Source organism: Cherax quadricarinatus, chromosome 5 (assembly GCF_038502225.1).
Source record: "Cherax quadricarinatus isolate ZL_2023a chromosome 5, ASM3850222v1, whole genome shotgun sequence".
In the NCBI taxonomy this organism is placed as follows: domain Eukaryota; kingdom Metazoa; phylum Arthropoda; class Malacostraca; order Decapoda; family Parastacidae; genus Cherax; species Cherax quadricarinatus.
The window spans coordinates 67,491,504-67,515,136 of NC_091296.1; the positions used below are offsets into that span (position 1 = coordinate 67,491,504).

General features: G+C 37.6%; 1 protein-coding gene and 1 long non-coding RNA gene across 4 annotated transcripts in view; one reads left to right on the forward strand and one right to left on the reverse strand.

Annotated features, from left to right (window-relative positions):
* Positions 1 to 23,633, forward strand: part of LOC128684714 (zinc finger protein 771) — a 274,487-nt gene that overhangs the window by 203,191 nt on the left and 47,663 nt on the right. The window contains exon 6 of one of the 3 annotated variants that reach the window (XM_070103688.1): positions 11,872 to 19,646. The exons of the other annotated variants lie outside the window; for them this stretch is intronic. Within the exon in view, the coding sequence (XP_069959789.1) occupies positions 11,872 to 12,207 (336 nt within the window). The 3' untranslated portion in view covers positions 12,208 to 19,646. Of the gene's footprint in view, positions 1 to 11,871; positions 19,647 to 23,633 lie in introns of those variants that run through there. 3 annotated transcript variants of the gene reach the window in all.
* The window catches only part of LOC128685014 (uncharacterized), a 323,567-nt gene continuing 311,867 nt past the window's right edge, over positions 11,934 to 23,633 (reverse strand). The window contains exon 5 of the long non-coding RNA XR_011394456.1: positions 11,934 to 12,068. This is a non-coding gene — a long non-coding RNA (uncharacterized lncRNA). The remainder of the gene's footprint in view (positions 12,069 to 23,633) is intronic.

Consider the following 23,633-nt stretch of genomic DNA (forward strand, 5'->3'; position numbering starts at 1 on the left):
CTATATCTCGGTAAGTACTGATGGGAAATTTTTTTGGGGGGGGACTAAAACAATCAGAAAAATAATCTTAACATTTTCATAAGAAAAAATAATTTTTTTTTTTTCGAATATTTTGCGACACCAGGAGACACTTCAGGATTGGGCCTTTCGACAGTCAAAGGGTTAAAGTTGCATTTTTTTCTTCTTTATCTGGGGGCTTTGAGAGCTGATGAAGATTATGGGGGGCTGAAGTTCCCTTTTGGGAATGTTTCAGTACAATGGAATTTTTGGTAACCCGGACACCCCGTACCCCATATTAGTCCGTTTTATCAGATTTTTATTGCATTAAGTTCCTTTAATTTGCTTGACTCACATAGGTTTAGTGCTTCTTTTTAACCCTTTCAGGGTCTGTGCCATAGATCTACGCCGTGAGCTCAGGTCACTCTGATAAGCTGTGAGCGGTAAATTTGGGCCTAGATATGAGAGAATACATCTATGTGGTATGTGTGCACCACATAAAACAAATTCTGCAGTACACAGTGCATAATGAGAGAAAGAAAACCGAGACTGTAATTTTCGATTAAAACCGCAACTTTGCAGCGTTTTTTTCGTATGTTTTATACAACTGTATTTGCAATTATTACAGAAATAGAGATGATTTTGATTGGTTTTAGTACTGAAAATGGCTTGAAACTGAGCTCAATGTGGTGGAAATGTTAAATTTTTGCCGATGTTCAAGAGTAAACGAATGACCTCACACATCTAATACACGGCAGCTGGTGGGTCTAATACATATATGTTCACAAATGTGTTGATATTATATATACAATTATTACAATATTACATGACAGTAAATCTTCTATTTTTTGGCTTGAATAAAAATTCATTATGTGAATTAAAAATCAAAATGGAATTCATTTGTAAAGCCTGAAAACATAACTAATGAACAGAGGAAATGTTAGTTTAGTGCCAGGAATGCCTGCATTGTTTATTCTCGACCCTATTTTGAAATTGGAGTATTTTGAACTTTGCACTAAATTGGCCAAATTACCAAATTCCAATCACTTTATTTTGTAGTTGAAACAGTTGAGTTGGCAATGTTTTGTGCTCAGTCGATAGAATAGAAGTAATACTAGTGAAATAGCTAAGAATTTGGTTGACTGGAATAAGGTAATTGGCCTAAAATGGGAGTCAAAGTCGGCAAAACTGCCGATGCGTAACTATCACTGACACATCAAAATTCACAAAAGCATAATTTTGTCAATTTTCCATCAAATTTTATTACCTTCAGAAAAAGATTCTCTACCATTTCATAAGAAAAAATAACAAAATTATTTTTTGAAAATTCTTGGACACTGGTGCACACATTGAAATTTGGCCTCTGGACCCTGAAAGGGTTAAATAATAGTAGTATCTACTAATAATAATTACATTGGTCTGCATGATTTTTTTTATTGACTCTATGGTATCTTTTTTAGTATACAGCCTCTCCTCACTTAGTGGTGTACTCGTTTACCGACGCCTCATACTTACAACGGGCTCTCTGACCAGTATTCATACCTAAATAATGTATATTAGAGTTGATTTCCTCTATTCTATTTATTTCAATATACAGTACACTATTGTATAAATATTTAAAAATATACCAGAAATGTTATAAATGGTGCAAAGGTGACATTAAAACAATATTAAAGATAGTTGACACAAACTCTCTACCATTATAGCATTTCCTCACTTATCGACGAATTCATTTAATCCTTTCAGGGTCCAGAGGCCAAATTTCAAAGTGTGCACCAGTGTCCCAAGAATTTTCAAAAAATAATTTTGCAATTTTTTCTTATGAAATGGTAGAGAATCTTTTTCTGAAGGTAATAAAAGAAAAAGTACGAAATTTGATGGAAAATTTATGAAATTATGCTCTCGCGAATTTTGATATGTCAGCATTAGTATTTCTGCATTGGCGATTTTGCCGACTTTGACTCCCATTTTAGGGCAATTACTACATTATTCCAGTCGACCAAATTCTTAGCTATTTCACTAGTAGTACCTCAATTCTATCGCCTGAGCACAATAAATCATCAAGTCAACTGTATCAACTACAAAATAAAGTGATCGGAAATTGGTAATTTGGCCAATTTAATGCAAAGTTCAAAATAGGGTCGAGAATAAACAATGCAGGCATTCCTGGCACTAAACTAACATTTCCTCTGTTCATTAGTTATGTTTTCAGGCTTTACAAATGAATTTCATTTTGATTTTTTATTCACATAATGAATTTTTATTCAAACCAAAAAATAGAAGATTTACTGTTATGCAATATTGTAAAAATTGTATAAATAATTTCACCACATTTGTGAACATATATTAGACTCACCAGCTGGTGTGTATTAGACGTGTGAGGTCGTTTGTTTACTCTTGAACATCAGCAAAAATTGAACATTTTTGCTATTTTGAGATCAGTTTCAAGCAATTTTCATTACTAAAACCAATTAAAATCATCTCTATTTCTGTAATATATCTTTCCTTCTATCAAATGAGACAAAGAAATCGTAAATATAACTATAAAAAACATACAAAAAACACTGCAAAGTCGCTGTTTTAATAAAAAATTACAGTTTCAGTTTTTTCTCTCATTATGCACTGTGTGCTGCAGGATTTGTTTTATGTGGTGCACACATACCACATAGATGTATTCTCTCATATCTAGGCCCAAATTTACTGCTCACAGCTTATCAGAGTGAGCAGAGTTCATGGCATAGATCTATGGTTTGGACCCTCATCGTATAGCCGTAGATCTACGGCATGGACCCTGAAAGGGTTAATGATGTGGTCTCAGGAATGGAATTCAGTCGTTAAGTGAGGCGAGGCTGTATATGTGGAAAATAGTGATTCATTGTGTTTTTTATTCATCTCTATCACATCAGATCGTCAAGTTATACGGAAACATTACTTTTCTCTTTTTGTATAACGTAAGTAAATGAGAAAGTGGTATACTGTTACCAATTAAAATGCTTAACGTATATTGACTTAAATGTTAAATCTAATATATTTTTCTTTATTTTCAGATTATTAACATTCTAGAAGCTGCATAAATTTAGAGAGAATAGATCAAAGTAGAATGACATGGAGAGCATTTAAATCTGTAGGGGAAGGAAGGCGGGATAGGGGTCGTCCTCGAAAAGGTTGGAAGGAATGGGTAAGGGAGGTTTTGTGGGCAAGGGGCTTGGACTTCTAGCAGGCGTGCTTGAGCGTGTTCGATATGAGTGAATGGAGACGAATGGTATTTGGGACCTGACGATCTGTTGGAGTGTGAGCAAGGTAATATTTAGTGAACGGATTCAGGGAAACCGGTTATTTTTATACAGCCGGACTTGAGTCCTGGAAATGGGAAGTACAGTGCCTGCACTCTAAAGGAGGGTTTCAGGATATTGGCATTTTGGAGGGAGATGTTGTGTATCTTTATACATATATGCTCCTAAGCTGTTGTGTTCTGAGCACCTCTGCAAAAACAGTGATTATGTGTGAGTGAGGTGAAAGAGTTGAATGATGATGAAAGTATTTTCTTTTTGGGGATTTTCTTTCTTTTTGGGTCGCCCTGCCTTGGTGGGAGACGGCCGACTTGTTGAAAAAAAAAAAAAATTGCTATGTCTGTGGGCAATTCACCCCTTCAGATTCCTGGAGCAACATTATTGAAGCACTGCTACTTTGCTTATTTTGGCTGCAAACTTGGAGATCAGGACAAACCATTTGCACCACACAAAGCATACAAGAGTTGCATTGGTAAGCTCCAAATGTTCCACACACTGAAGATATTCCTGTACCTGTGCCACCTGAGACCCAAACCCTTCAACCAAGTTGAGTTCAGTGACTTGGTGAAAGACCTTAACTTCAAGAAAGTGCACAGTTACTTGGCTCTAGACTGAAGGAACACAGGCTCCATACTCTCTCCCTCCAATCTGATATCCAATCTTTTGTCACCTAATTTTTTTATTATACTCATCACCTTACTCTTTCCTATATTCACTTTTAATTTTCTTCTTTTACATATCCTACTAAACTCATCCACCAGCCTCTGCAGCTTCTCTACAGAATCTCCCAGAAGCACAGTGTCATCAGCAAAGAGCAACTGTGGCAACTCCCAGATTGTGTTAGATTCTTTATCTTTTAACCTCACATCTCTTGCCAACACCCAAGCATTCACTTCTTTTACAACCCCATCTATAAATATACTGAACTACCATAACATCACACATCCTTGTCTAAGGCCCACTTTTACTGGGAAATAATCTCCCTTTCTCCTACATACTCTAACCTTAGCCTCACTATCCTTGTAAAAACTCTTCACTGCTTTCAGTAACCTACCTCCTATTCCATACATTTGCAACATTGCCCCCCTACCCATCCTGTCATATGGCTTATCCAAATCCATAAATGCCACAAAAACCTCATTACCCTTATCTATATATACTGTTCACCTATATGTTTCACTGTAAACACTTGGTCTACACACCCTATACTTTTCCTAAAGCCTCCTTGTTCATCTGCTATCCTACTCTCCGTCTTACTCTTAATTCTTTCAATAATAACTCTACCATGGTTGGTAGGTAAGACACATAGGTAACATTTAGGCAACTTTAATCCAAAATCTTTCGCCTACACAGTAGGCTTCTTCAGTCGAGTAGAGAAAGTAGGCAGGAGCAGTAGAGATGTGAAGACGATGTAATCAGTCCATCACCCTTAAAGTCGTAATAAAGTTGGTAGAATTACCGACAATATGTAAAGTAAAAGGACACAAGTGCAACTAATGTGACATTTTATTGTGGCAACGTTTCGCTCTCCAGGAGCTTTATCAAGCCATTACAAACAATACATGGACACAGTGGGTATACATATAGGCTCAGAGTGAGGTGCAATACTAGTGGTAGTAGTAGTAGTAGTGACAAAAGTTGTAGTAGTAGTAGTAATACAATATGGCAGAGCAATTCATACATGAGTAAAAGGATATAAAAGCTATTACTTGTAATAGTAATAGCTTTTATATCCTTTTACTCATGTACGAATTAATTGCTCTACCATATTGTATTACTACTACTACAACTTTTGTCACTACTACTACTACTACCACTAGTATTGCACCTCACTCTGAGCCTATATATACCCACTGTGTCCATGTATTGTTTGTAATGGCTTGATAAAGCTCCTGGAGAGCGAAACGTTGCCACAATAAAATGTCACATTAGTTGCACTTGTGTCCTTTTACTTTACACCCTTAAAGTCGTAGATTTGAGGTTGTCAGTCCCTCAGCCTGGAGAAGTTCTGTTCCAAAGTCTGGAACTAACTGAAGATCAAGCGACAGTATTGAGACTAAAATACTGTCCAAAGGAGAGGTGCAGAGTAGTAGTAGTGAGAATGTAGCCACTGAGAGGTCACATCCTTCTCGGATCAAACAAGTCTCACTTGAAAAAGCTTTAAAATAACTCTACCATACACTTTACCAGGTATACTCAACATACTTTTTTTCTTTTTTCACAAAACCGGCCATATCCCATTGAGGCAGGGTGGCCCAAAAAGAAAAACGAAAGTTTCTCTTTTTAGGAGAAGGGGTTACTAGCCCCTTGCTCCCGGCATTTTAGTCGCCTCTTACAACATGCATGGCTTACGGAGGAAGAATTCTGTTCCACTTACCCATGGAGATAACAGGAAATAAACAAAAACAAGAACTAGTAAGAAAATAGAAGAAAACCCAGAGGGTGTATATATATATATATATCTATATATACATTATATATATATATCTATATATACATTATATATATATATATATATATATATATATATATATATATATATCTTTTCTTTCAACACACCGGCCGTATCCCACCGAGGCGGGGTGGCCCAAAAGGAAAAACGAAAGTTTCTCCTTTTACATTTAGTAATATATACAGGAGAAGAGGTTACTAGCCCCTTGCTCCCGGCATTTTAGTTGCCTCTTACAACACGCATGGCTTACGGAGGAAGAATTCTGTTCCACTTCCCCATGGAGATAAGAGGAAATAAACAAGAATAAGAACTAGAAAGAAAATAGAAGAAAACCCAGAGGGGTGTGTATATATGTGCTTGTACATGTATGTGTAGTGTGACCTAAGTGTAAGTAGAAGTAGCAAGACGTACCTGAAATCTTGCATGTTCATGAGACAGAAAAAAGGACACCAGCAATCCTACCATCATGTAAAACAATTACAGGCTTTCGTTTTACACTCACTTGGCAGGACGGTAGTACCTCCCTGGGCGGTTGCTGTCTACCAACCTACTACCTATATATATATATATATATATATATATATATATATATATATATATATATATATATATATATATATACATACATACACACACACACACACACACACACAGTGGACTCTCGCCTAACGCTATTAATCCGTTCCTGAGAGCTCAACGTTAGGCGAAATTATCATTAGGCGAATTATTTTTCCCCATAAGAAATAATGGAAATCAAATTAATCCGTTCCTGACACCCCAAAGTATGAGCAAAAAAAAATTTTTACCACATGAAATATTAATTTTAATACACACAAACTGAAGAAGACATGCACAGTTACATGACACTTACCTTTATTGAAGATCTGGTGATGATTGATGGGATGGGAGGAGGGGAGACTGTGGATGGTGTTAATGTTTAGAAGGGGAATCCCCTTCCATTAGGACTTGAGGTGGCAAGTCCTTTTCCGGGGTTACTTCCCTTCTTCTTTTAATGCCACTAGGACCAGCTTGAGAGTCACTGGACCTCTGTCGCACAACATATCTGTCCATAGAGGCCTGTACCTCCCATTCCTTTATGACATTCCTCAAGTGTTTCACAACATTGTCAGTGTAATAGTCACCAGCACGGCTTGCAATAGCTGTGTGAGGGTGATTTTCATCAAAAAAGGTTTGCACTTTAAGCCACATTGCACACATTTCCTTAATCTCTGAAGTAGGCAACTTCTTCAATTTCTCTATCCCCTCCTCCGAAGCAGTTTCCTCAGGTGTGGCCTCTTGCTGTTGAAGATGATCTAGCAGCTCATCAGTGGTTAGTTCTTCATTGTCCTCCTCCGCCAACTCTTCCACATCCTCCCCACTAACCTCCAACCCCAAGGACTTCCCCAATGCCACAATGGATTCCTCAACTGGCATAGGATTCCCAGGGTTAGCCTCAAACCCTTCAAAATCCCTTTTGTCTACACATTCTGGCCACAGTTTCTTCCAAGCAGAGTTCAAGGTCATCTTAGTCACTTCCTCCCAAGCCTTACCTATAATGTTTACACAATTGAGGATGCTAAAGTGATCTCTCCAAAACTCTCTTAGAGTCAATTGAGTTTCTGAGGTCACTACAAAGCACCTTTCAAACATAGCTTTTGTGTACAGTTTCTTGAAGTTGGAAATGACCTGCTGGTCCTTGGGCTGCAGGAGAGGAGTGGTATTAGGAGGCAAAAACTTGACCTTAATGAAGCTCATTTCCGCAGAAAGTCGCTCTGCCACGTCTGAAGGATGACCAGGAGCATTGTCTAATACCAGGAGGCACTTAAGGTCTAATTTCTTTTCAATTAGGTAATTTTTCAGTGGGGGCAAATGCATGGTGTAACCAGTCATAGAAAAAGTCCCTAGTGACCCATGCCTTACTGTTTGCCCTCCACAGCACACACAAATTAGCCTTGAGGACATTGTTTTTCCTGAACACTCTGGGAGTTTCAGAGCGATACACCAATAAAGGCTTCACTTTGCAATCACCACTAGCATTGGCACACATCAACAGAGTAAGCCTGTCTTTCATAGGCTTATGTCCTGGGAGTGCCTTTTCCTCCTGAGTAATGTAGGTCCTGCTTGACATTTTCTTCCAAAACAGGCCTGTTTCGTCACAATTAAACACTTGTTCAGGTTTCAGTCCTTCACTGTCTATGTACTCCTTGAATTCCTGCACATATTTTTCAGCCGCTTTGTGGTCCGAACTGGCAGCCTCACCATGCCTTATCACACTATGTGTGCCACTACGATTCTTAAATCTCTCAAACCAACCTTTGCTGGCCTTAAATTCACTCACATCACCACTAGTTGCAGGCATTTTTCTAATTACATCCTCATGCAACTTCCTAGCCTTTTCACATATGATCGCTTGAGAGACGCTATCTCCTGCTATCTGTTTTTCGTTTATCCACACCAATAACAGATCTCTGTTTCGAAAACAAAGTTGCACCTTTGGTAAGAACAGCTTCCTTGATTGCCGTTTTCTTGACCACAATAGTAGAGATGGTTGATTGGGGTTTTGTGTGCAACCTGGCCAGCTCGGAGACATGCACTCCACTTTCATACTTAGCAATGATCTCTTTCTTCATATCCATAGAAATTCTCACCCTTTTTGCTGTAGGGTTGGCACTAGAAGCTTTCTTGGGGCCCATGGTGACTTATTTTGCAGGTGCAATTACTAAAAAGGCTGTGATAATATGAAATGTTCCGATTGTATGCTTGGAAGCGACCGTGGTGGCTGGCTTGTAAACACTGGCACCCACGGAACAAGTGAGGTGGGCTCAGGCCGCACATGGACGCGTCTCGGACGAATCGCGTTGAGCGAGTTTTTTAGCGCTAGCCAAGGCAAAATTTTTGTGTTAAAATGTATCGCTAGGCGGATTTAACGTTATGCGATGCGTTCGTTAGGTGAGGGTCCACTGTATATATATATGCTTGTACATGTATGTGTAGTGTGACCTAAGTGTAAGAAGTAGCAAGACGTACCTGAAATCTTGCACGTTTATGAGACTGACAAAAGACACCAGCAATCCTACCATCATGTAAAACAATTACAGTCTTTCGTTTCACACTCACTTGGCAGGACGGTAGTACGTACCTCCCTGGGTGGTTGCTGTCTACCAACCTACTACCTAACACTCAACAGACTTATTCCCCTATAATTTTTGCACTCTCTTGTCCCCTTTGCCTTTATACTAAGGAACTATGAATACTCTCTCCCAATCCCTAGGTACCTTATCCTCTTCCATACATTTATTAAATAAAAGCACTAACTACTCCAAAATTGTATCTCCACCTGCTTTTAACATTTCTATCTTTATCCCACCAATTCCAGCTGCCTTACTCCCTTTCATTCTATCCACTGCCTCATGAACTTCTCCCACACTCACAACTGGCTCTTCCTCACTCCTACAAGATGTTATTCCTCCTTCCCCTATACATGAAATCACAGCTTCCCTATCTTCATCAACATTTAACAGTTCCTCAGAATATTCCCTTCATCTTCCCAATACCTCTAACTTTCCATTTAATAACTCTCCTCTCCTATTTTTAACTATCAAATCCATTCTTTCCTTAGGCTTCCTCAACTTATTAATCTCACTCCAAAGCTTTTTCTTCTTTTCAACAAAATTTGTTGATAACATCTCACCCACTCTCATTTGCTCTCTTTTTACATTGCTTCACCACTCTCTTAACCTGTCTTTCTCTCCATATACTCCTCCCTCCTTGCATCACTTCTACAGGTTGGCCATCACTAATCTGGCAATCAGTAATCTGGCACTAATATTGGCTGGCATAATTTCAAATTTCATCATTATACTGACTCAAATTTCATCATTATACTGACTCAAATTTCATCATTATACTGACTCAAATTTCATCATTATACTGACTCAGAAATTGTGCAGATGTTGTAAATCCACAGCAGCAAGCCAGTGGAGGAGAAAGCAGTGATGAAAATGAGAAAGATATAGCAGTCTCTCTATTGATAGGTTAATTAAGTGTATTCTAACCTAACCACTCTGTACTCCGGCACACTACAGGTCCCAGTGATGCCGGATTAGTGATGGCCAACCTGTACCTTGTAAAAACCTCTCATAAGCTAACTTTTTCTCCCTTACTACTCTCTTTACATCATCATTCCACCAGTTGTTCTTCTTCCCTCCCATACCCACTTTATAAATAAAAAAAGGCACAATACCATGACTGGAACTATACACAAATAACCCGCACATAAAAGAGAGAAGCTTACGACGACGTTTCGGTCCAACTTGGACCATTGACCAAGTCGGACCGAAACGTCGTCGTAAGCTTCTCTCTTTTATGTGCGGATTATTTGTGTATACCCACTTTCCTGTAACTACAAACTTCTGCTGAGCACTCTAGCACTACATTCATTCATTGACAGTTTCACCCACACACATTGGGCTTTATCAAGTCATAAATTGATCTGTTGAAGTTCATCTGTACATTGGAACTGTTTGTGACTTGATAAAACCCACTTGTCTGGGCAAAATGTTGTCTATAAAGGATCACATTACATTGTATTTGTGTCTTTATCCATGGTGTTGGTATTTAATACCATTTCTCTCCAATAATGATGGCTGCAAAACATAAGTAAGTTTATTCAGGTATACACAAATACAGTTACATAGATTATCATACATAGCAGCATGTGTGTAAAGTACCTAGGATAACCCAAAAAAGTCAAAAGCCAAATTCTTTCATATGAATAGCTCAAATTATCATTACTTTTGATGGTATTCACAGAGTGCTAAACCTGTATGAATATTTCAACGTAGCCTATTGTATTGTGAAATTTTGGCACACTTTACATGACACTTGCTTTTGCTTCTGAAAACTATTTTTAAACATAGTGATTGGCTTTAATTAAGCAGTATTGTTGCTGCTTGTGTTGTAGTTTGTTGATGTATAAGTGTTGACCTGTGTTGGTGTTGGCCCCCAAAGTCAACCACTACAACTTGCCTTGTAATTTTAGAAGTACGTATCAGCTTGAACCTTGGCAAGCATTATCATTTTTATATAACGGTATGCTCAGTCTTTTTTATTTATTCATTTTTTTTTCTTGGGGTGGGGGGGGTGAAAAGCCAAGCGTGTAAATAAAGAGTAACATGATGTTGACATTTTAGTACAGTTCTGTACATCCATAATGAGAATAATAAAGAAATTGTAGACATTTTCCTAGACTTCAATAAAGCTTTAATTATTTTTTTTTCTATTGTGAAGGGTTTGCACTTTTAGTTGAAGGTTTCATGATTGAAACAGTATTTTATAAAGTATATTCATTTTGATGTAACAGAAATTGTGAAGACAAAGGTTTCACAAGGATGAAATTTTTTGCTTAGACTGAGCTGTCACATTACATGATTAAACTCCGGTCACTACTGTAGTAGCTCCAAAAGAAGTTTAACATGACCTTCTGTAAAACTATTACTGGGTGAGCCAGACTACTTAATGTAACAAGGTGTAGTTTTTCCCCAAACCTCACCACCTACACAGACCTCTTCTCCCTACTGCCAAATCCACTTCCTCCTACCTCATCTTCTCAGTTATGATGAAATATATAGGTTTATATTTTGGCATTCCAATCAGTAAACTTGATACAGTGAACCAATGTCTACAATAACATCTTGATTTATGTGAGTTTTCTCTTTACATATTTGTTGGCAGCCCTTGCTACATGCCCAGAAAATATCTAAACAAAGTTATGAACAGAATAATGGCAGCTTTTAGTTCCTTGTCTGGGTTTTTAATATACTTTATTAAGTAATTGCCTACTTACAACATAAACCAGTTTCCATCATTTATTTGACTATGAGGGTCTTTAATGCATATTAAAATAAATTGGGTATAGCATTTCATATGTAAGTCTTTGAAGGTACTATGTATGTATTTCCTAAATGAAAAAAGCTTACAGTAAGTTTGGTTTAATTTGATTTACTGCATACCACCTAGAATAATAATTTTTAGTGAAAAAAGATACAGTTGTTTCATATGACAGCATTACAGTAACTTAAATACTATATTGTACCACTTTTCTGAGTATAACAAGACTGGCGTCCTCTACAGGTAGGTGTACCTGGTGAGGCTGACAGGATGAGATGTAAAGAAGCTCGGAAGATCAGCACCACAGCAGGCAACGTTCACCAATGCCCCTTCTGTGAAAACTTTTTTCTTCGGCCATCTCTCTTAAAAAGGCACATTCGTGTTCATACTGGAGAAAAGCCTTTTACTTGCCCATATTGCCCTTTTCGGTCTGCTCAGAACTGTAATTTAAAAAGTCATCTTTATACTCATACCAGAGGAAAATCACTTGCTTGCCCAAAATGCCCTATGCGCTTTGACCGGAAAAATCTCTTCCAAATTCATCTTCGTGCCCACGATAATGAAATACAGTTTGAATAGGAAACCCACAAGCAAACACGCTCGCCTTCAGTACTTTCTCAGTATACATACAGTAGTATATACAGTATATGCAATTATTATATACTGTACTGTACAGTACTATACAAGATATAGTACGTTAGGTAAGACACATATGCAACAGTTAGGTATCTTTATTATGAAACGTTTCGCCTACACAGTAGGCTTCTTCAGTCAAGTACAGTGGACCCCTGGTTAACGATTTTAATCCGTGCAAGAGGGATAATTGTTATGCGAAATAATCGTTATGCGAATGAATTTTCCCCATAAGAAATAATGGAAATAAAATTAATCCGTGCAAGACGCCCAAAAGTATGAAAAAAATTTTTTTTTACCACATGAAATGTTAATTTTAATACACACAAACTGAAAAAGGCATGCACAATTACATGACACTTACTTTTATTGAAGATCTGGTGATGATTGATGGGATGGGAGGAGGGGAGAGCATTATCTTCTTACTGTTTAGAAGGGGAATCCCCTTCCATTACGACTTGAGGTAGCAAGTCCTTTTCCGGGGTTACTTCCCTTCTTCTTTTAATGCCACTAGGACCAGCTTGAGAGTCACTGGACCTCTGTCGCACAACAAATCTGTCCATAGAGCTCTGTACCTCCCGTTCCTTTACGATTTGTCTAAAATGGGCCACAACATTGTCATTGAAATAGTCACCAGCACGGCTTGCAACAGCTGTGTCAGGGTGATTTTCATCTATAAAGGTTTGCAGTTCAACCCACTGTGCACACATTTCCTTAATCTTTGAAGTAGGCACAATGGATTCCACAACTGGCATAGGCTTCTCAGGGTTAGCCCCAAACCCTTCAAAATCTTTCTTAATTTCCATACTAATTCTCACCCTTTTTACCACAGGGTTGGCACTAGAAGCTTTCTTGGGGCCCATGGTCACTTATTTTCCAGAAACAGCACCGAAAACACTGTAATAATACGAAATATTCCGAGTGTATGCTTGGATGTTACCGCGGAGGCTGGCTGGTAAACAATGGGACGGGCGGCACATGTGAGGGCACATTGGACGCATCTCGGACGAAAATCGGTGAGCGGGTTTTTAATCGGTATGCGCGGCAAAAATTTTGCGATAAAAGTAAGCGGTATGCGGAAAAATCGCTATGTGATGCCATCGTTATGCGGGGGTCCACTGTACAGAAAAGTTGATAGAAGCAGAAGATACTTGAAGACGATGTAATCAGTCCATCACCCTTAAAGTTTTGAGGTGGTCAGTCCCTCAGTCTGGAGAAGAGCATTGTTCCATAGTATGAAACAATATCATATTGTTTCATACTATGGAACAATGCTCTTCTCCAGACTGAGGGACTGACCACCTCAAAACTTTAAGGGTGATGGACTGATTACATCGTCTTCAAGTATCTTCTGCTTCTATCAACTTTTCTGTACTTGACTGAAGAAGCCTACTGTGTAGGCAAAACGTTTCATAATAAAGATACCTAACTGTTGCATATGTGTCTTACCTAACAACCTGTCGGTATTTTATATCATTTTAATGTTCAAGATATAGTACACTGCAAATACTACTCAGTATGTATGGGCATATATATTTGTGTGTTTGTGTGCTCATCTATAGTGGTTGCAGGGGTTCAGTCTTAGCTCTTCAACCTCTTAATTACATTTGACTGGTTTCACTAGTTTCCTGCTTCATGGCTCTTCTCATTCTCATCCTTAGAGCTATGTATGGTATTTCTTTCCTCTACCTTCTCATCCAAATCATTCCATGTATTAAGCCCTCCCCCCTCATTCTAAAAAATTACTTCCAAACATCTTTTTGACTCATTTGCATCTTCCATTTGTATTCTCTTGTCTACTTACTTACCTCTGGCCTGATCCCAGATCAGTCCTCATGGGTGATGGTCTGATTAATCAGGCTTCTTGTCCTATCAAAACATATTCCAAATAAAATTGCAGAATGAGTGGGGCTTGAACCCATCACAAGTGAGCTATCCAGTGTGTTACCCAATCGACCATGGCAGCATATAAGATTCAGATTCATTCAAGTAGGTATCTTTCCATACACCATAGGGAACTTGAGTTAGAGCACACAACCAGCCATGCTGATGTGAGATTTGTCTCAGAAAGCCTGCATTTGTAGTCACAGTGCCCATGCTGACCTCCCTATGGTGCACAGAAATATACCTAGGTAGGTAAGTCTTATTAGGCTGGCATGGTCCAGTGGATGAAATACTGCCTGAGAGTTTTAGGACTTGCTTGCCAAGGGTTCAAGCAATACCCATTCTGTGATTTGTTTGCAATTGTGTTATTACAATTTCCTGAGACATAGTTCAATGTAGCTGATAAAAACTTAAAGACGGGTTCATTGGTAATATTCATTATACTGTATTTGAAGGGAGACTGTTAAAAAGTCTTGGACTCTTCATCATATTAAGTTATTTCTTTCTGTACTAATTGCACATCAGCTTTCTACCGTGTTCCTAATCCTTGCCTTTTAATCATCCATCACTGCCAGTCTTATCTAGATCTAGGAATATCTTGAATATTGTTATCATGTCTTCCTGATCTTCCCTTTTTTAAAGGTCATCACTCATCAGGTTCAGTTCTCTTAGCCTTTCCTCTTATATCAGCTTATCTTCGAGACTAATTTTGTTGTGACTTTCTGGACTTTCTGTAGTTTCTTTGTGTTTGATCAGTTGTGAACTTCAAATGCTGCATGTTCTATGATGTAGTATGTCTGACTTACGTGTCTTGATTCTTTGCTAAGGTTTTTGAATGCCAGTCTCATGCTTTCTAGGTGCACATATGTTGGTCACACTATTCTGTTGATGAACGCCCCTGCAGTATACACGTACTTCATTCTAGGTTTATCTAGAGGTCCTTCTCCTTGTTTGAAATTTGTGGCCATTGTTCCCCAGCCTATATTCAGTCTTTGGTCTTCTTCTTTCATTCCTGATTTTTATCTCTAAATATCGCTGTATGACCCTTGTAGGTTCAGCGCTTCTTTTTCATTATAATAATAATAATACAGTGGAACTTCGGCTTACGAACGCCCCACCATTCGAATTTTCCAGGATACGAACTGTCGTTCAGTTGATTTTTTGCTTTAGGATACAACAGAAATTTCAGGATGTGAACTTCCCCTTCAAGGGAGGTTCCTCAAATAAATAAATAAATAAATAAATAAATAAAATATATATTTCTTTGCAAAGGTTACAATGTGTGTTTACATATCATAATATGATTGGAGCAAAGAAAGCCACTATCATGCCAAGGCATTTCGGGCAGAAATGCGTACTTAAGACTATTTAACTCTAGACAGGTGCAAAGTGTACTAGTAATAGTTACCAATGTTTTGCTGATGGTGGTGCCAACTACTGGCAGCATTTTGAAGGTTCTCCTTACTGTTATTATTATTACTATTATATTGTATTATTATTATTGTTATAATAATGATTATTATTAGTAGTAGTACATGCATGTGGTGAGGGGCTCTTGATCTAGGGAATTTGATCTGTGCTCCAGATCCCTAAATTAATAATAATAATATTATAATACATACTAATAATAATGATAATACATAATAATTCATAATATGATAGTATATAATAATAAAATAATATAATATATGTAATACAGTGGACCCCCGACATTCGATGGCATCGACATTCAATATATCTGACATTCGATGCATTTTAACACAAAAATTTTGCCTCAACATTTGACGGAAAACCCGACATTCGATACGATTCGTATGAGACATGTCCACGTGTGGCCTGAACTGCACTGTGTGTGCCAGTGTTTACAAGCCAGCCAGTGTGCGTGCATCTAAGGATACATTCGGTACATTCCATATTATCACTGTTTTTTGGTGCTTGTTTCTGCAAAATAAGTAACCATGGGCCTCAAGAAAGCTTCTAGTGCCAACCCTTCGAGAAAAAAGGTGCTAATGGCTATTGAAATGAAGAAAGAGATAATTGCAAAGTACGAAAGTGGAGTGCGTGTGTCGGAGTGCATGATGATTTGGTAAAGAAATTGCCTGCAACTAGTGGTGATGTGAGTGAATTTAAGGCCAGCAAAGATTGGTTTGAAAGATTTAAGAATCGTAGTAGCATACACAGTGTGGTAAGGCATGGTGAGGCTGCCAGTTAAAGTCCTAATGGAAGGGGATTCCCCTTCTAAACACTAACACCATCCACACACTCGCCTCCTCCCATCCCATCAATCATCACCAGATCTTTATTAAAGGTAAGTGTCAATTATTCTATTGTTATTAATCTATTGTTATTGTAATTATTCTATTGCATTAAACTTAATATTTCATGTGGTAATTTTTTTTTTTTCATACTTTTGTGTGTCTTGCACGGATTAATTTGATTTCCATTATTTCTTATGGGGAAAATTAATTCGACTTTCGATATTTTTAACATTCGATAGCTCTCAGGAACGGATTAGTATCGAATGTTGAGGGGCCACTGTAATACGTAATAGTACAGTAATAATTATAATAATAATAGTACATGTATGTACGTACTGTGTATAATTTAGTTTGACAACACCACCACCAGATAGCAGTGTCACTCAAAACAATGGTGACCAGTGCACGTGTGCTTACGGAGTTACCCTCGCGGTGCAAGGAATTCTTGTGATTCCCTTATGTTTTGTGCAGTTAATTTGCCAGATTTCTTTCTTCTGATCATGGGTCCCAAGAAAGCAAGTGCAATGGACAGTGCTGAGAAGAAAAAGAGGATGATTTGCATGGAATTAAAGCAAGAAATGATTAATAAGCACAGACTAGGTACGAGGGTTGAGGACTTAGTGAGTTGAGTACAAGCGTAGCCCTTCTACTATATGTACAATACTAAAGCAGGAGGAGTCTACAAAGGCTATAGTGCCAGCAAAGGGCATTACAGTAATTTCTAAACAGTGGACCTCTGTCAATGAAAAGATGGAAAAGCTGCTGTTGACATGGTTGATGGAGAAACAGCTCACAGGAGATACATAGTGTAGTGAGATAAACATAAAAATTGTACATAACAGTTCTTAAGATTATTATTATTATTATTATAATCAAGGGGGAAGTGCTAAACCCATAAGATTATACAGTGCCTGGGGAGGGGGAAGGTATTCAGGCTTAATTCGGGGAACTGGAGCACAGATCCAGTTCCCTAAATCAAGAGCCCCTCACCATCATCAAGGAGCCTTCCTTGAGGGGGCAGTTCTTAAGAAAAGTGTGAACTCCTGACAGGATATGCCGCTCTGCATTTCTTCTCCAAGGTATGTAAATACCGTATGTACACCAGATCTAATTCAGTTAGCCTCACAAATTCTGTTTTCTCTTATAACACTTCTGACGTTTTCATAGCGAGAATGCGCAACCCCTCCTGACCACAATCCTCCTCCCTCTGCCGTCCATGTAATGACATATTTTATTCATTCTAGAATGTATATCAGGTTTCTGTGTTATTTATATTGTTTATTATGTCATATTAGATGAATTGTGACAGATAAATAAGCCGTAGATCTGATATTAGGGTTACACAAATAACCCGCATGTAGAAGAGAGGAGCTTACGGCGACGTTTCGGTCCGACTTGGACCAAGTCGGACCAAGTCAGTCCCTCCAGACTGAGGGACTGACTGCCTCAAAACTTTAAGGGTGATGGACTGATTACATCGTCTTCAAGTATCTTCTGCTTCTATCAACTTTTCTGTACTCGACTGAAGAAGCCTACTGTGTAGGTGAAACGTTTCGAAATGACGATACCTAACTGTTGCATATGTGTCTTACCTAACAACCTGTCGGTATTCTATACCATTTTAATGTCAGTGAATCTGCTGGAGTAGTACAGTTGTTTGGCTTTCTTTATTAATTTGGTGAGAACTGTTGAATATTGTTTAAGAATATCTTTGTGTATTAAGCCCTGTCTATATTGCTTTTCATATTGGTGTTTCTTGTCAATGGATTTCAGAATGCTGCTGGTTAGCCATGGGCAACCAAGCCGTTTATTCGTGATCTGTTTCGTTTTTATAGGACAATGTTGTATAGTCTAAGTATTTTGTTAAGAAAAATGTCTGTCCAATCGTCAATACCATTGGCATTGGAGAATTCTGTAGGCCAGTCAACAGTCTCTAGGTCTGCTGTGAAATTCCTTATTGAGGCCTCGTCATGGAGTCTAAATGAAACTTTGTTGCATTCGAGTGGTGGCTTACTAATGTTTGTTAAGAGGAAGGTTGGGTAGTGGTCAGTAGTGCTGTCTGTGATTATCCCTGATTTAAGGGGGGCTAGTATATTGGTCCATATGTGGTCTATTATGGTTGCACTTGTCTCAGTCAGCCTGGTTGGTTTAGTTATTGTTGGTATGAGAAGTGCGTTGTTCATATTGTTGATGAAATCAGTTACAGTCTGATCATCTGGTAGGCAAAGTTTGATATTGAAGTCTCCAGTTAAGAGAAGGTGGTGCTTGTTCATTTGTCTGTTTGTTATTAGTGACTTTAGATTCTCACTGAAGTTTGAGATGTTTGTGTGGGGTATCCGGTATATGGCACCGATTGTTATAGGCGTCTTGAGGTTTTTTACAGTAAAATTAGCAAAAATGTATTCCCCATATTCATCACTAGAGCAATTAGTGCTAATACAAGATAGTTGGTTAGAGTAATAGATTGCAGTACCACCCCCAACTTGGTATGGTCTGCAGTTGTGGATTGCTGTGTATCCTGGTAGTGGGTAGATATCAATTGTGTCCGGCTTAAGCCAGGTCCCAGTAAGAATAATGCAGGAGAAGGGTGTCTTTAGTGACTCAAGGAGTGCCAGGAGATCATCATAATGTTTGCTTAAGGACATGATGTTGTAGTTAAGAACTGACAGACTTTGAGCAGTGTTCAGGATAGTGCTGGCTTGTGATGCTGTGTAATAAGCCGTATAGATGATATTAGCAAAATTATTCATGAAGTATTTTGCCCGGTCTCCAGACAAACTCTCGTCCACTGCCGACACCGCCCATACCACTACATGAATGACATATTTTATTCATTCTAGAGTATATATCATGTTTCTGTGTTATTCATATTGTTTGTTATGTCATACTAGATGAACTGTGATAGATAAATAAGCAGTATAGATGATATTAGCAAAATTATTCATGAAGAATTTTGCCCGGTGTCCAGACAGACTCTCCTCCACTGCCGACACCGCCCATACCAAAACATGAATGACATATTTTATTCATTTTAGAGTATATATCAGGTTTCTATGTTATTTATATTGTTTATTATGTCATATTAGATGAAGTGAGATAGATAAATAAGCCTTAGAGTTGATATTAGCAAAATTATTGAAGTACAGAATTCCACTGGAATGGATTAATTGCATTTCAATTAATTTAAATGAGGAAAATTGACTCTGCAAACGAGCAAACGTGCGCAAGGTCATGGAACGGATTAAACTCACAAGTAGAGGTTTCACTGTGTGTGTGTATGTATATATATATATATATATATATATATATATATATATATATATATATATATATATATACAGTGGAGCCCCGCATAATGATCACCTCCGAATGCGACAAATTATGTAAGTGTATTTATGTAAGTGCGTTTGTACGTGTATGTTTGGGGGTCTGAAATGGACTAAACTACTTCATAATATTCCTTATGGGAACAAATTCGGTCAGTACTGGCACCTGAACATACTTCTGGAGTGAAAAAATATCGTTAACCGGGGGTCCACTGTATACACATACATACATTATATATATATATATATATATAGGTAGTAGGTTGGTAGACAGCAACCGCCCAGGGAGGTACTACCGTCCTGCCAAGTGAGTGTAAAACGGAAGCCTGTAATTGTTTTACATGATGGTAGGATTGCTGGTGTCCTTTTTTCTGTCTCATAAACATGCAAGATTTCAGGTATGTCATGCTACTTCTACTTACACTTAGATCACACTACACATACATGTACAAGCATATATGTATATACACACCCCTCTGGGCTTTCTTCCATTTTTCTTACTAGTTCTTGTTCTTGTTTATTTCCTCTTACCTCCATGGGGAAGTGGAACAGAATTCTTCCTCCGTAAGCCATGCGTGTTGTAAGAAGCGACTAAAATGCCGGGAGCAAGGGGCTAGTAACCCCTTCTCCTGTATATATTACTAAATGTAAAAGGAGAAACTTTCGTTTTTCCTTTTGGGCCACCCTGCCTCAGTGGGATACAGCCAGAGTGTTGAAAGAAAGAAAGATATATATATATATATATATACACACACATACATACATATACCTACCATCCGACTTATGACCTGCTCGAATTACGACCACTCGACTTACGACCGTGTTTTTTATGCCAAATTTCTGGGAAATAAACAAGTGTTTGTGTTGTACACAGTGCTTATCCTAAACCTTACAGTATAAAATACAGTACTAACAAAATAAAAAGTAAAGTAAAACATGAAATACCAAAATAAAACAATAAAATAAAGTCATTACAAAAATGTTTTGTTGATATTCAGTAGTAAAGTTCGACTTACGACCATTTCAACTTACGACCGGTTTCTCGGAAGCGAACTCAGTCGTAAGTCAGATGGTAGGTGTGTGTGTGTGTGTGTGTGTGTGTATATATATATATATATATATATATATATATACATATATATACATATATATACATGTATATATATATATATATATATATATATGCAATAAGATCACAGTAAACAGGTGATTTCAAAATATGCAAAACAACTACTCTGAAAGAATAGAGAAATTCCAAGCGCTTTCGTGACTACTCACATTATCAAGGAACTATGAAAGTAAAGCATCCAAGGAAGCTATATAAGGGGTCCGGCCAGCACCTCACTATCAGATCCCACAACGGTTAAACACGTGACGCGCGGCAACCCAACTTGGATAGGTCCCTATATATATATATATATATATATATATATATATATATATATATATATATATATATATATATATATATATATATATATATATATATATATATATATATACAGCAGGGCCCTGCTTTACGGCATTTCACTTTACGGCGTTCCGCTAATACGGTCATTTCAAATTATGACCAAAACTCGCTATACGGCTCCCCCCACCTGACTTTCTAATACGGTCACCGCGCCCCACCCTGTTTGTTTACATTCTTTGTGAGCTCAGTAAGCACTAAGTCTCTCCATTTTGTCTGGAAACTCCAAAATTTCAAATGTTTTTAAAAGTTATTTCATATTTTATATATACTCTGATAATTATACTTATGTATACCTGTTCTTAAATAAACTTACATACTGTGCTGGCATGCAGGTACACATTAAAATCAGTAAGAGTGTCTTATGTCTCCAGACGTCATATTAGTAATGTTAATAATAATCATCGAGTCTCATTTAAATGTCGTATATTACGTTAAATACACATTTTCATTAATCCGCTAATACGGTCATTTCAAATTATGACCAAAACTCGCTATATGGCTCCCCCCACCTGACTTTCTAATACGGTCACCGCGCCCCACCCTGTTTGTTTACATTCTTCGTGAGCTCAGTAAGCACTAAGTCTCTCCATTTTGTCTGGAAACTCCAAAATTTCAAATGTTTTTAAAAGTTATTTCATATTTTATATATACTCTGATAATTATACTTATGTATACCTGTTCTTAAATAAACTTATATACTGTGCTGGCATGCAGGTACACATTAAAATCAGTAAGAGTGTCTTATGTCTCCAGACGTCATATTAGTAATGTTAATAATAATCATCGAGTCTCATTTAAATGTCGTATATTACGTTAAATACACATTTTCATTAATCCATCTATGATATTTTTTCAAAATTATATAATAAACACGATACATAACATAAAAAGATGATAAATACACCCCACAATAGAATAAATAAACATAAATATGAGATGTGGTAGCCAGATAACTTGTACAAGTGATGCCAAGAATAACATTTTCTCTAATCTAACATAAGAGAAAATGTGTTACTGGGGGTAACTGTAGAAAATTATTCCTTTCGTATGTATGTAAGTTTATTCAGGTATACACAAATACAGTTACATAGATTATCATACATAACAACATATGTGTAGAGAACCTAGGATAACCCCAAAAAGTCAGAGTGACTTATTTCCATTGCCTTCACTCAGAGCATCATTTCTTCTCAAAATGATGCTATATGAGAATGGGAGTGTTCTTCTTTATTTATTCTACCGTATCAATGTAGAGACAACCTGTACACAATGTAACTTGTACACAAACCAGACGTGTACACTTTGTTTACAAAACTTACCTTCGCCTGGTTTGTTTACATAACTCTGCGCCTGTCCTCTCTCATGCACTCATTCTTTCTCTCTCTCATTTATTCGTTTTATCTCATTTACTTACTCCTGACCCTACATTAAGACTACAAATATTTTAAGGTAAGTAATGAGTGAACTGTATATACATTTTATCGCTCTGGGATGCTTAAATGTAATAGAATATTATGTGTAGGTGGGTTGACCTGGAATGGTAGCCCGGCTGACTACCATACATACCACACTTGATTTTTTACAATAAATACTACTCGTCTCACCCTATATTTTAAGGTAAGTAATGAGTGAACTGTATATACATTTTATCGCTCTGGGATGCTTAAATATCATAGAATTGTATGTGTGGGTGGGGTGGCCTGGTATGGTAGCCTGGCTGACTACCATACATACCACACTTGATTTCTTACAATAAATACTACTTGTCTCACCCTAGATTAAGACTATAAATATTTTAAGGTAAGTAATGAGTGCACTATGTGTGTATTGTACTTTTTTATTGTTTTTTGATGCCTGGTTCTATTGTTAACTTAATATATGTTAGTGTAAACTTGTTATCTAGTGTTTGTATGCATTTGTAAGTGGAAAAAAAGGGTGTTCCACTTTACAGCGGTTTCCGCTTTACGGCGGTAGCCTGGAACCTAACCAGCCGTATAAGTGGGGCCCTACTGTATATATATACAGTGGACCCCCGCATAACGATCACCGAATGCGACCAATTATGTAAGTGTATTTATGTAAGTGCGTTTGTATGTGTATGTTTGGGGGTCTGAAATGGACTAATCTACTTAACAATGTTCCTTATGGGAACAAATTCGGTCAGTACTGGCACCTGAACATACTTCTGGATTGAAAAAATATCGTTAACCGGGGGTCCACTGTATATATATATACACATCCAGCTCTGAGGAGCTGGATGAGATTTTCGCCCTATAATCGGTGATACACACGTAACAACATGTACTGTATATGCCACCTTTATATCAACAATGTATCTCTTAAATCTTTTGTACCATATTATGTAATAAAATATTCTTACTGGTAAAAAAAAAAATATGAAAAGATGGGGTAGTAGGGAAAGTGGAATATTCA